At 49.9% G+C, this 13,013-nt stretch overlaps 1 protein-coding gene across 1 annotated transcript; it reads right to left on the bottom strand.

The window, feature by feature from the left end:
- Positions 1-56: 56 nt before the first annotated feature.
- On the bottom strand, positions 57-11,441 carry LOC121672498 (F-box only protein 16-like; the record flags this gene model as incomplete). The annotated part of the gene is made up of 4 exons (XM_042045162.1): positions 57-3,160; positions 3,556-3,720; positions 4,614-4,820; positions 11,397-11,441. Coding segments are annotated over 4 exons (627 nt in total), but the record flags the coding sequence as incomplete, so codon positions are not given.
- Between the last annotated feature and the right edge of the window lie 1,572 nt (positions 11,442-13,013).

Genomic DNA, 13,013 nt, shown 5'->3' on the forward strand with positions numbered 1-13,013 from the left:
ATGATCTTTAATGTCTCTCTCCACCCAGACGGCTCTGGAATTCCATGCACTCTGCCGTTTAAATGTCAAAATTTCACCCTGATACGATGAGCAGCAAAGTCCTCCTCTCCCTTTGGATCAGAAAACGACTGCAGAGCAAGGTCAAGCTCCGAGGAGATTTTAACCTGCCCAGGAGTTAGGAAAAACTTGTTTTTTGTGGATTACCTCTTAAATGCCGCAAAATTCAACCTGGGATTAGGCAGATTGATTTGGATTCAAGGTAGCAGCCAGCGACTCGTCTCACGCGTTGCTTTGATGGTGGCGTCAGGTATTCCTTTGATGTGATCCTGTTTATTCATGAGGAATTCTCCCCAGCTCCGGTTTTCCTCAGCACTCAAATGGGAAAAAATGGTTTGTGGGGTCAGGGATTTCCAGTCGAGGTGCTGGGCTTGAAGAATCTCTCCCCAGTCCTTTTCTCTCCACCACCCCTTTGAGTTTCTGCGAGTTCTGCCACGTCCTCTCCCACACGTTCACGTCCTGGAGGAAACCCTCATCGCCGTTCCTTCCCACGTGCACTCCGGCTGCAGCAAAACCCATTTCCTCTCCCAGATTCCCTTTGGCAAACCCTGGGAAATCGCTTCTATTGTTCCAGGATCTCGTTTTACACCGATTTCACTCCTCCTGACATCCATTTTACATGAGGGGCGGTTGTTTTGCCCTTGAGCTCCAGGAATGCGGCTCATCCAAAGGAGAACTGCACCTGACAGCGCCGGCGGGGTCGGAGATTTTTATCTTGGGATTCTGTTCTGCCTTCCAAGCTGAGCCCTGGTCAGGCAGGGTCTGCCTGCGTGGAGGTGGATCCTGCACAGCATTCCTGGGAGTCTCCAAACCATGGCTTGGTGTCCCAGAGGGACACCGGGACCATGGTGATGTTTTCCTGCCACCCCCACCAAAGCCTGAGGGACGCTCGAGGTGGTGTCTCCCTGCTCCAGGGATCCAACTGAAGAGCTGAATTCCCCATCCCTTGGCAGCTGTCTGGAAGTAAAGGGTGGAGAGCACAACCCAGAGCCTCAGTGGGAGGATTTTTGGGAAGGGACAGCAAAGTGTCCTTGGAAAAGAAGCACCAGAACATCATTGTGGGAGTGGGAGGCTGGATCAGCACCTGAAACGTGGCACCTGCGCTGCTGAATAATCACCACAGATGTGCCTGAGCACCAGCAATTACCTCCAGCTTAAGTGATATTAAAGGCAGATCCTCGATAAACAAGCAAATCTCACAGAATTCCTCTCCCTCCTCGCAATAATCCTCTGTAATTGTGGATAAATGGCAGATTTGCAGGAACGCTCGGCATTAAAAAGTTCTCCACAAATAGAGAGAGGCTGGGATCTCACTCAGGAGAGGCAAACGGGGAGGGTATTTATTATTGTTTCCTTATTTCAGGGGGATTGTTTCCACCTGGTTCTCAGCTGCATCCACAGCTCAGCGCTGGGACAGGCGACTTCTAAACCTTTCAGCCGAGGCTTGTCCCACTTTTTCATGGCACAGGAGAATCCTAAACCTCACAGAAACGGCACAAGAGAATCCTAAACCTCACAGAAACCTTCAAGAGCTGCCGTACAAAACCATTGAGCGCGGCTGGAAAATAACATCAGGACGTTCATTTGCAACGAGGAGGCATTCGGTGAAAATATTCAGCGAAAAGCCTCCAAGAACTCAACCCAAAAGTGGTGTTAGAGTTGGGAAAAACATCCCACAGAAAGAGGGTGAGGTGGAAACTGGGAAGCTCTTTGATGTAGTGCAACATCCAAGGACCAGGGGACGCGGATTAAAACGTGATTCATAAAAGGCTTTTTGCTCAGGCGCTTGGGAGCTCTGGGGAACAGCCCGGAGGAGCGCTGGGTCCGGCAGGGTTACTCACGTTGGGAAAGAGCTCTGAGAGCGCTTGGCCAAACAATCCCTGGCTGGGGTAATTCCTGAGCTGATTGTTCCCGGGCACAGGGATAAGCTTGGCTCTGCTGGATATTGACTTAAACACAGCCCAGGTGCTTTCGTTGTGGCTCTGTTGGTTCCCGAGGATTTTTGTTGGCACGGCGGAGAGGAATCTCCTGCTCCCGGCACGTTCGGAGTGGTGAGTCCGTGGATTCCCACAGGGACCAGGGAATGGTCAAGAGGATCCATGACCTGTTTGCCAGGCTTGGATTAATGACAGCGTCACCCTTTCCACATCAGCTGGGCTGAGGTGACCCCTGGGAAGTGTCAGAGGTGGCATTTCCAGGGATTCACACAAGAAAAGGGGGAACTCTTCCCGCAGGTCACTCCCACACCCCTCCTGAGCTTGTCAATGCACAGAAAATTCACCTTGGATCTAAGATTGGGAAAATCTCCGGTGCCAGAGGTGATGAAAGAAAACATGGGGCAGTTCTAACACAGATCCATGTGCAAAACTCTGCTTTGGGAGGGAAATGCCTTTCTTTAGCCAGTGGATAATCCTGGGAGCCCAGGAAGTGACGGATCCAGGCAGTGCAGACACAAATACCATTCATCACTTCCATGCTCCGACATCCTCGTACACCTGCCCTGCAATTCGATCATCCCGGCCTCCTCTCAGCCAGGAGATCCTCCCAGTGATAGAATTATATTCCATCACAATTAATTCATTCTTCCTGTGCCGTGCAAAACCCACACATTCCTCCCAGCCTGGCAGCTTTATTTAAAAACTCTCCAACAACCCCTTGTCCTAATCCCTCCCATTCCAGCTCTCTAACATCCCCCAGGAGTTCCGGCCTGACAAGTGGCGCTGAAAGGACACAAAGCAGCGCCAGCTGCAGCTACAACTGGACCAAAACCGATCCAAAAAAGGCCAAAAGAGCGGGAAACTGGCTTTGCAACCAGGCAGCTGGATGGGCAGAGTGAGCCTGAGGAGGACATGGAAAACCTTGTGCCACAGGGAAAGGAAAAGAGGTGAAGCTCTTACGCCTGCCTGGCCTGCTCGATGGGGTCGTAGTTGTCCAGGTAGTTGTACCGGATGGTGTCCGTGGGATGCCTGTCGGATGAACGCCAAGGAGGGAGCTCCTTTTTCCCCCTGGTTGTCCCACGTCCTGCCACAGAAAGTTTCCTCTCTGGGATGTTGCTTTTTACTGGTTGCACATCGATAACTATGAACTCGTCCTTGGAAGGAGTCTGATAAGAGATTAGAGCAAGGAAACAAGTTTGAGCCTATGATGAAAATTAGGTTGGCTTAAATTTAGGGTTAAAATAATTGGGAATTAACTCAAAATTGGTCTCTGCAGGCTCCATTATGGTGAGCGGACAGAAAGAGGCACCTTGGCAGTGCTTTTCATCACCCAGGTCCTACAATCCATATTCAAGCGAGCCGAGCTGCTGTTGAGATGGATCAGCTTCTCTCTGTCAGCTACAGAGAGTCTGTGGGGGACTTGGCTTTAATTTAAAGGGCTGAGCTTTGAATTCAGGGCAGGAGGATCCCAAAAAGATAAAGAGGCGGGGGGGCTGAGAGCCAGACCCGACCCCAGATTTGCCCCTGGGCACAGACGCCCGTGGAGGCGGCGGATCCGTACCTTGGGCCTGGTGACGCGCAGCTCCCTCACCATCTCGATGTAGTGCTTTTTCCAGACGCCCTGCTCGAAGGGGGTCGGGCAGAAGTTGATGAACCACCCGAAACGCAGGCACTTCAGCATCCACAGCTGATCCAGCTCCGACAGGTACTTCCAGTGCCAGCTCACCTGTGAATTCCCAGCCAGTTGGAAACCTTGGGGTTTAAAGCATCCAAGATTTCAGCTACGGATTTCTGGGCTGGGGAGGTAATTCCCACATGTGCGTAAACAATTCTTCTGCACTGTTAATGCTCCTCTTGAACCTTTGATCAAACCATTTAAACCTTTCAAGGCCTTCCTGGTGTGGGGCCCTTCTGTGATTCTAAGTAATTTTCTAACCTCTTTTCTTCCTGCCCGAGCATGGATAGTTTGAGTCGCATCCTCATGAAATGCTGGAGAAAGTTACTAAAGCAAGGCTTAGCCAAGCCGAGATTATGATATATTCTTAAATTACATGGAATATTACGTTAGTGCAGCAATAATGTCACTGATAGCTGAACTTATTAATTTAAAACTGCTGCGGGCAGCATCTCACAGCATTTTATGGCATGCAAACAGATTTTTGGAGTCTTAACCACTGTGCTGCAAAGCACATCTGTAATTTTCTGCTTCTCCACATCCAACACTTGATCCTCAGGCATTTTAAAGGATCTGTTTTCCTTGAAGGATCAAGTGTTGTTCTTTGCAAAAGCACAAGCCAGAATTTCTCAAAGAATTAAGGGCTCTGGTCACGGTGCAAGGTGTTTTAGAGGAATGTGATTTCCAGGAAGTACCAGGCTTCCTTTCTGGGAATAATCACTCTTGAAAATGCCACATTTAAAACGCTTTAGAACGGAGCATCTAAAATTACTCCTCACTTCTGTGAATCTTGGCCAATCTGGCTTAATTTAGGATCTGAGGAGCGAGCCTTTGGCATAGAAGATCTTTTGTCTTCACCAAAAATCAATGTTTTCCCTTTTTGTTTTTTTTTAAAGGACTTTAACCTGGTTTTCTGAACCCCGGGCAGGTGTTGGCTTTTTCACCTGTGCACATCGACAGAGGCTCCGTGGATCCAGGAAGGAAAAGATGTACAAGGACAGGACTCGAGGGAGCCTCGTGGTAAAATCGATGGCCTCGGTGGGGACTCGGGCCTGGAGCTGCTTGGCACAGAATTTCTGCTGGGACAGGGAGCAGCGTTCCAGCAGGTCCACCAGGATCCTCCTCCTCTGGCCATCTGTCCACTTGTCAAACTGGAAAAAAAAAAAAAAAAAATGGAGTTTCAGGTGCAGAAAAACCGGAGATTCAGCTTCTTAAAATAAAATGAGGCGAGGGAAAGTGCACAAGCAGCAGCTTCTGGTGACTCATTCGGAGGGAGCAGAGCGCTGGGAACAAATGGAGAGGCTACGTGAAAAGAAACTCTGGAGCCACGTAAGGATTCCTGATCCTCAGAGCATCCAGGATGGCCTAGGCCAGGACTCACTCATGCTCTTTGCTGCTGGGACCAGCTCCGAGAGGTGGCTTCCCTCACGGAAAGGAGGAGGCTCAGCTGCGTGGTTACAGGAGCAGGCCCCAAAGAGGAGCTCACTGCTGCTTCCTTCTCCCTCCTGACACTTTCCCCCGCCGCCGCGACCTCGGCGTGCCGCACAAGTTGTAAAGTATTTTTCCTCACAATCCCACTGCACAGGGGAGAAATCCCCGCTTTGAGCAGCGGAGCAGAGGGAAACCAAACGAGCTCGTGAGGGGAAAAATCTGCGGCGGTGGCGGCAGCAGCAGAGTCACAAAGGTTTTCCACAGCTTTTCCATGCTTCTGGCAGGTAACCTAGAGAGGAGGATTGAATCCGTGTGGGAGGAACCGAGCGCTCAGGTAACCGGGGATGGCTTTGCCACCGCGGCGTCGGCGCAGAGCTGAGTCAACAGGGTGGGAGTGACGGCGGCGCTGGCTGGGCTTTCACTCGTGGGGACATTGGCGATGGCAAGGGCCCTGTCAGCAGCCATCTCCTGCCAGGAGAACGGCCTCATCCCACAGTCGCTGCCCGCTGGCTCCAAACCTGCAGCCCAGCTGCCAGGAGCGAGGGAAAAGCCCCGGGATCGCGGTGGCTGCAGGCAGGAGCAGCAGGAATTGCCAGTGGGAACGGCAGGCAGCAGGGTGGGATGGTTGGAGAGGGATTTCCTGAGGGGGATGATGGGTTTTGCTTCATCCCGTACAAGAGTTTGCAGTGACAGGACAAGGGGAAGGGTTTTAAACTGAAAGAGGAAAGATTTAGGTGGGATATTGGGGAGAAATCCTTCCCTATGAGGGTGGGGAGGCCCTGGAGTAGAATTCCCAGAGAAGCTGTGGCTGCCCCTGGATCCCTGGAATGTCCCAGGCCAGGTTGGACGGGGCTTGGAGCAGCCTGGGATGGTGGAAGGTGTCCCTGCCCATGGCAGGGGGTGGAACGGGATGAGACTTAAGATCCCTTCCAACCCAACCTCTGGAATTCCATGAAACTCCTCCTCAGCACAGCAAGAGCAACCTTGACCCAAACTCACCTTCTTTTCAAAGGGAAAACTGAGCGCTTTGGGGAATTCCCCTCCTTGGGGAATGCTGCTTTTCCCAGTTTGTTTCCTTCTCAGGGCTGGCCATCCCCAACCACGCGCTCTGTTTGCTCACACTGTTGCCTGGAGCCACCTTTCCACAGCTCCCAGCTCGCTCTCTGCACGTCAGATCTGTGCACATTGTTGTCTGCATTTAACCTCAGGGACATCTAAGTCCTTCGTTAAACGTGACCTCCAAAAATTGAATAAAAATATTAAAATAAAATAAAAATATAAATATAAAAATATAAATAAAAATAAAAAATAAAAATAAAAATAAAAATAAATTAAAATTAAAATTAAAATATAAAAATAAAAATAAAAATAAAAAATAAAAATAAAAACAAAAACAAAATTAAAACCAAAACCAAAATATAAATATAAATATTTACTATAAAAATAGTAAGAAAAAAAATGTTCCTCCAGTGATGTTTTTATTATCATGGGTTAACTATTAAATAAATAGTTTAATGCCCAGTGTCTTTTCTTTTCCCTTTCAGACTAAAAATTCAGGATTTTTTTTCCTTGTCTTTCCTCCCCACCCCACGTCCATGCCCAAATGGAGGACTGGCAGAATAATAGTTCAAAATTCACTGTGCAATTCAAGGGAATTGAGAAGCATTTTCTCTCCTGATCATTTTGAAGAGCTCTTTCCTTATTGATTTATTTTCCCTTGGATGAATTCCAGTGCTGGAGAATAAACTCCAGGAAGAAAATGGCTCTTCTCCTCACAGACACCTCTGCAAGACCTTCAAGAAGGTTGGAATGAAGAAAGTGTGGAATTGGCATTCCTGAGATCCTGGAGAGACGAAAAGCCAAACAGAAAAAGCTCCCAGATGTCCCTCTCTGTTCAGACACAGTGAATTAAGGAATATTCCCTTTTTTTGATCCCTGTTCTTCATATAACTGTCACTTCTAATGATGCTTAGCAGGGTATTAAGGGAAAACTGAAGTAGGACTTGGGGATTTAGGGCTTAGAAACGTTCCCTGAGAATAAACTCAGACAAAGATGGACCAGAGGGGGACAGAGGAGGTTCTGCCTGTCCCCTTCTCACCCTCGGCTTGAAGTGAAAGGTTTTCCCTGTCACACGAAGGGGGAAAACTTCTGCTGCACGCGTTCCCCGTTGATGATCCCGGCCACATCCTCTGCTCGTTAAAGCAATCCCCAACCACCAACTTGCACAGATAAATTTCTCCCGAGCGAGCTCCGGAGACAAGGGAGTAACTGGCTTAGTCTCTTCCACATCAAGAGATTAAGTGAACTAGTCAAAACAAATCCAGCCTCACTTTCCAGCAGACACAAGAGTTGCTCCTTTTTAACCCTCTCCACCCCGCCATGGGTTTTCCAATGAGGGAATTCCTTCCAGCATCCCCAGCCTCCGTTTAAACTTCATTTAAACCAGTGCCACAGCACCGGGAGCACTGGGAACACCCAGCCCCTTCCCCACTGCACCCAGCAGCAGCCAAGGAGTTAAGCTGGCACAGGTTGTCTCTTTTCCAGCGTTAACAAGCGTGTCCCCATCCCACATTTGGCCGCTTCCTCCACAGATCCTCCCCTTGGATGCGATTACAGCAGCCCAACCAGTCGGACCGGATTCCCCTGGCTTCGCCTCCTCTCTCCCCACGGCTTTTCCCCTCTGTCTGGGCCTTCCCCGAAGCCCTGGCAAACAAAGTCTCCGCAGGGATTGTGTGACACCGGGCACAGCGCTCGGGCCCTGCCCTGGATCGCTTTGCGGTTCATCCATGAGTGCACACACACAAATAACGCAGCCTGACACCGAGAGAGAGCCCAGAGAGGCCCCTCTGCTGCAGGACACTCACTGCTGGTTTGACTGGTTCTGACTGGAGGGGGACACATCCCTCATCTCCAGCCCAGCATGTGGATCTGAGCTCCCAGGTTGGGATCCCTGTGCTCGGCAAAAGTAGGAATGCGTTCTCCAGCCGAGAAACAATTTCCCCCTCCCTTCCCCAGCCACCCTCTCCCAGTCCTGCTGAAAGGATTTGCTGGAGGCCCAGGAGCTGGGTGAGAAGGTGAGAAGCAGACGAGGCACCCGATATCTGTAAAACACCTTAATCCACCCAACCAAATCCCAAACTTCTCTGCTGCCAAGCACCTCCTTGTCAGTGATTAGGAACTCTCCCCCAGGATCTGTTTGGTTTCACTTTTCCCTCTGCAGTTACACAAAGAAATCTGACTCTTTACAGGAGAATCATGGAAAGATTGGGTTGGAAGGACCTTAAAGCTCATCCCATTCCACCCCGTGCCATGGGCAGGGACACCTTCCACCATCCCAGGGTGCTCCGAGCCCCATTTCCAAGAGGAGATTCCAGGAAGGGAAGGTGGCCTGGTCACAAGAATGAACCATTGCCCTGTCACCTGCCATGGGATCAGCTCCTGGATAAAGGCCAGGCTGGACAAGGCTTGGAGCAACCTGGGATAGCGGGAGGTGTCCCAGCCCGTGGCGAGGGGTTGGAATGAGATGAGCTTTAAGGTCCCTTCCAAGCCAAGTTTTTCTGCGATTCCCCTGTAAAATGTCGGGTTTGCTTGTTTAATGCGGAGGTAAAAGTGAAAGCTAGGCCGGGGACAAGCCTGCCACGGGAAGAGCAATTATTATCAGCAAATTTAGGGGCAGTGTTATTGTGCCCCACAAATGTGGTCCATGGGCACCATCCTGGAAGCGTGTCCCTCACCTGGGAGGGCTCAGTTCCCACACAGAGAGGTGACAGAAGGAAAAATGAGAGCTTAAATCAGAGAATCCCAGAATCACTGAGGTTGGAAAAGACCTCCGAGGTCATCGAGTCCAACCTGTGGCCGGCCCCCACCTTGTCCCCAGCCCAGAGCTCTGAGCGCCACCTCCAGCCCTTCCTTGGACACCTCCAGGGATGGGGATTCCAAACCTCCCTGGGCAGCCCCTGCCAAGGCCTGAGCACCCTTTCCATGGGGAAATTCCTCCTGATGTCCAGCCTGAACCTCCCCTGGCTCATCTTGAGGCCGTTTCCCCTTGTCCTGTCCTTTATTCCTTGGAAGCAAAGCCCAAATCCCACCTGGCTGCCCCCTCCTGTCAGGTGAGAAACTTTCAGGTGCGCAGAAACTGAAATTAAATCCCTTCAGGTCACCTCATTCCTTGTTTCTCAACACCCTGGGAGACATCAAAGATGCCCTGTGGCACCAGTGGGAAAAAATAACGAAATGAAAATGTAAAACCGCAGTCCCTGGATGCACGCAAATAAAATCAGGAAGAATTAAATAAACGATGAGCATCCCAAGTTTAATCTAATCTTTGTCTGGAAAACCAAATAAAGGAAAACTGCTGTGGCAGGGCCGCACGAGGCATTTCCTGTTTCTGCTTTTCCAGGATGTTCCTTCCATGCAAGAAGTTGGGGGATGCCGATCTGGTTCATCTCCTGCCACAAGGCAGGATCTGCTCTCCCCAAACCATTCCTGGCGCTGCTCGTCCAACCTCAAAAGGCTCCGGATTCCACCCCTAATCCCCAGGCAAGCGATTCCAGCAGGGAATTATCTCCAGCACTGGATTTTGCTCGTGTCTAAATCGTGTCTCCATAATTGCAACTCAAGCCCTGGATCTCCTGCCCTCTCCACAGGGATCAGATCGTTCCCTTCCTCTTTCCAACACCTTTTGTGTTTCGGTAGAAGGTGTTTTTACGCCTCTTCTCCATCTTCCCTACGGCACAGGGATTGTTTCCATGTTTTCTGGACCTGAGTCTGCTCTCACGTCTGACTCGTTCCCAGCTTTCCCAAAAGGCGGGGAGCAGGACCGGGAATGACGCTGCCTTTGGGATATTTCCCTTTATTGTAAGTCACTGTCAGCTTACGTGCAGTTTGTGATCCCCCCTCATTCCCAGGAATTTTTCCTGCAGAGCCGCTGCATCCTTGGGTTCTCTCAGATATGAAGTTTTTGTGTGTCAGTCTTTCCTGCAGCGTTTTTCCCTCGTCCTTATCTGACTGCAGACCTTTCCATCCTGATTTCTAACCCCCAACGTTCAGGAAACCCCTCCATTCCTGGCATCACCTGCAGATGGAATCATGGGATCACTAAGGCTGGGAAAAGCTCTCAGATCATCGAGTCCAACCATTAAATGAGGATTCGTTTTCCATTCCATCGTCTGGACGTTACTGAAAATGCTTAACAGCAGTTAGGACAGGCTTCAGCCTTCCAGGTTCAGAATAAATCCTTTACAACCACCCTGGACGTGATCCCAGCCATGGAATCCATCCTCCAGCTGCTCCATTTAGTCCATATTTCCTGAGAGCGCTCGGAGAAGGTCATGGGAACCAACATGGAAAATCCTGCCAGGAGCACTGGGATTTCTCCGTGTGGTTCCTCTCGCTCTCGGAGCGCTCCAGGCTCTCCACAACCCCAGGCTTGGAAGGGTGTTAAGAGCAGCTTTTGTGCTTTCTTTCCTTGGAATGCTGGATGGCAGGAGCACGAGGAGAATTAGCTCTGAAGGAGCCTTCTGAGAGCTGCTGATCCAGAGTCACGGGAAGGGGCGGAAATGTGACCTTCCGGAGATGATTCAGCACTTGGGAGAGTGTTTGGAGGAAAGCTTTTCCCAGATTTTGGCATTTTTATACATCCAGCAGTTTCCAAGAGATGGGTTTTATGTTTTCCACTTGCTGCCTGACCCATTAAAAGCTGGTTTTTTTGAGCAACAATCGCTCAATTATTTCATTTCCTTGGTGTCCCTGAAATTCCTTATCATCAAAACACAGCAAATGATGGAAAGCCTGTTTCCTATACGGACAAATAATCCTTAAAATCAAAATATTTGCCTGTAAAGACCAGTTCATATGGAAAAATAATTTCATGAGTGACTTACGAAGCATAAAGAATAAGCACCAGTTCCAACCCAAACCGATCTATGTGTGCACTTGGTAGATAAAATCTCATTTATTACAGATTTCAAAGAGCCTCCAGCAGGCCAGGGCAACATCTGAACATCCAACATCTCCTTTGAGGACTCCACAGACATTTCCCAGGGTTTTTCATCTCATTTCAGCTCATTCCAACCTTGGAATATGATTTCCCAGCTTCAAAACTTACGGAACGTGGGCACTGAGGGAATTTACGCCTTTGCTCTCCTCAAAAGCAGAGCAGTCACAGCTCACTTTCACATCAGGGAAGTGAATCCCTTTTTCCAAAGAGGAGAAGTTTGGCATTCCCGTGAGATAAACTCCCGATCACTTCCAAAATCTGTCTGCAGCAAATAGAGATTTAAAGAGAAAAATTTACCCATTTTCCGAGCAGGGCTCTTCTTTCTTCAAACACCTGTGAAACACACACACAAAAAGAAAATGGAATATTTCAGGAGGATTCGGTATGTGCTGAGAAAAATCCAGCTTGAAAAAACAATCCACAAAATATCAATGGAATCACTGAATGGATGGTCTTGGAAGAAAATCATGGAGATGCTTTAATCCCAACTCCCTGATAGGATCAGCTAAAGGGGTAGCTCAGACACGTCCGTGAGTTTTAAGTATTTTATTGGATGGAAAGTCCAGAACCTTCTGAAACATCAGGCTCCCCAATTCCTTAATCGTCCCTGAGGCCCTGTGCTGGATTTATCCCAGTAAATCCATGTATTTCTTGCACTGAGGAGCCCAGAGATGGGCCCAGCATTCCAGAGCTTTCCCGTGGAGAGGGAAAGAATCCACATCCCTCATCCTGCCACCTACACTCTTCCCTTGTTGATTGTTCCTTGGTGATCCTGTCAGGGATTTTATCATCCCCGCACTCCTGAAACCTCCTGGATTCGATGCCCCTGGATCCCTGGAAGTGCCCAAGGCCAGGTTGGATGGGGCTTGGAGCAACCTGGGATACTGGGAGGCGTCGGGGTTGGAACTGGATGAGCTTTAAGGTCCCTTCCAACCCAAAATATCCAGGGATGAGGAGTCCACAGCTTCTCTGGGCACCCTGTGCCAGGGTCTCACCACCCTCACAGACAGGAATTCCTTCCCAATATCCCATCTAGGTCTCCCCTTTCCCAGTGGGAAGCCGTTCCCTGTGTCCTGTTCCTCCAGGCCTTGGAGCTACTTGGAGTCCCCAGTCCCTCTCCAGCTCTCCTGGAGCCCCTTTAGGCTCTGGAAGGGACTCTGAGCTCTCCCTGGATCCTTCTCTTCTCCAGGTGAACATTCCCAGCTCTCCAGCCTGGCTCCACAAGAATTCTGCTCTCCTGGACGCGCAGCGATGGGAGGTGCCTCGCGTGCTTTGGGCTACCCAGAAGCCGAACTTCCCACCTCTTTATTTTAGAAATCCCTTTACTCCTGATTTGGAGGCACCGCCTGCCCTGAAATCCTGCACGGATCCAATCCCAACTCAGCAAAACCTTCAGGAATGAGATAACGAGAGCAGCCTTTGCTCCCCGGCCACTTTACAGCGACAGCTCCCACCACGGACGATCAGTATCAAAATCCAGCGGAGGATTTCTGATCTTGACCTTTATCCGTAGGGAGCTGGACCCCAAAGAACCAACACGCAGCTTCCCCACTACCACAAAACCACCTTCAATCCTCAGGATGGTGACCTGGGAAGTGAGGGAATGCTGGAAATGATTTTTCCAGCAGACAGATCAAAGAGGGGGGGGGGGAAAAGCCCAGCTTATAAGCGCACATAAAACAGGGATTAAACGGCGAGTAGGAAAACACGCTTGATCATTCTAAACTCCAGACATGTTCCTGCTCTGACAGCCTGCAGAGGTGGCTCCTGCAGAGAAGGACATTATCAGTGCTGATGTCTGCTGCAGCACTTGACAGCTTTAGCTTTGTCTCTCGCAGCAGGAGCGTCTCTGGTGAGGGCTGGAAAATGACGTTCCTTTTATTTGCTTTATTTGCACGGGGGGCGTTGGTAAAG

Source organism: Corvus kubaryi, unplaced genomic scaffold (assembly GCF_017639235.1).
Source record: "Corvus kubaryi isolate FWS band 111438036 unplaced genomic scaffold, C.kubaryi_AGA036_p1.0 62608, whole genome shotgun sequence".
NCBI lineage: Eukaryota > Metazoa > Chordata > Aves > Passeriformes > Corvidae > Corvus > Corvus kubaryi.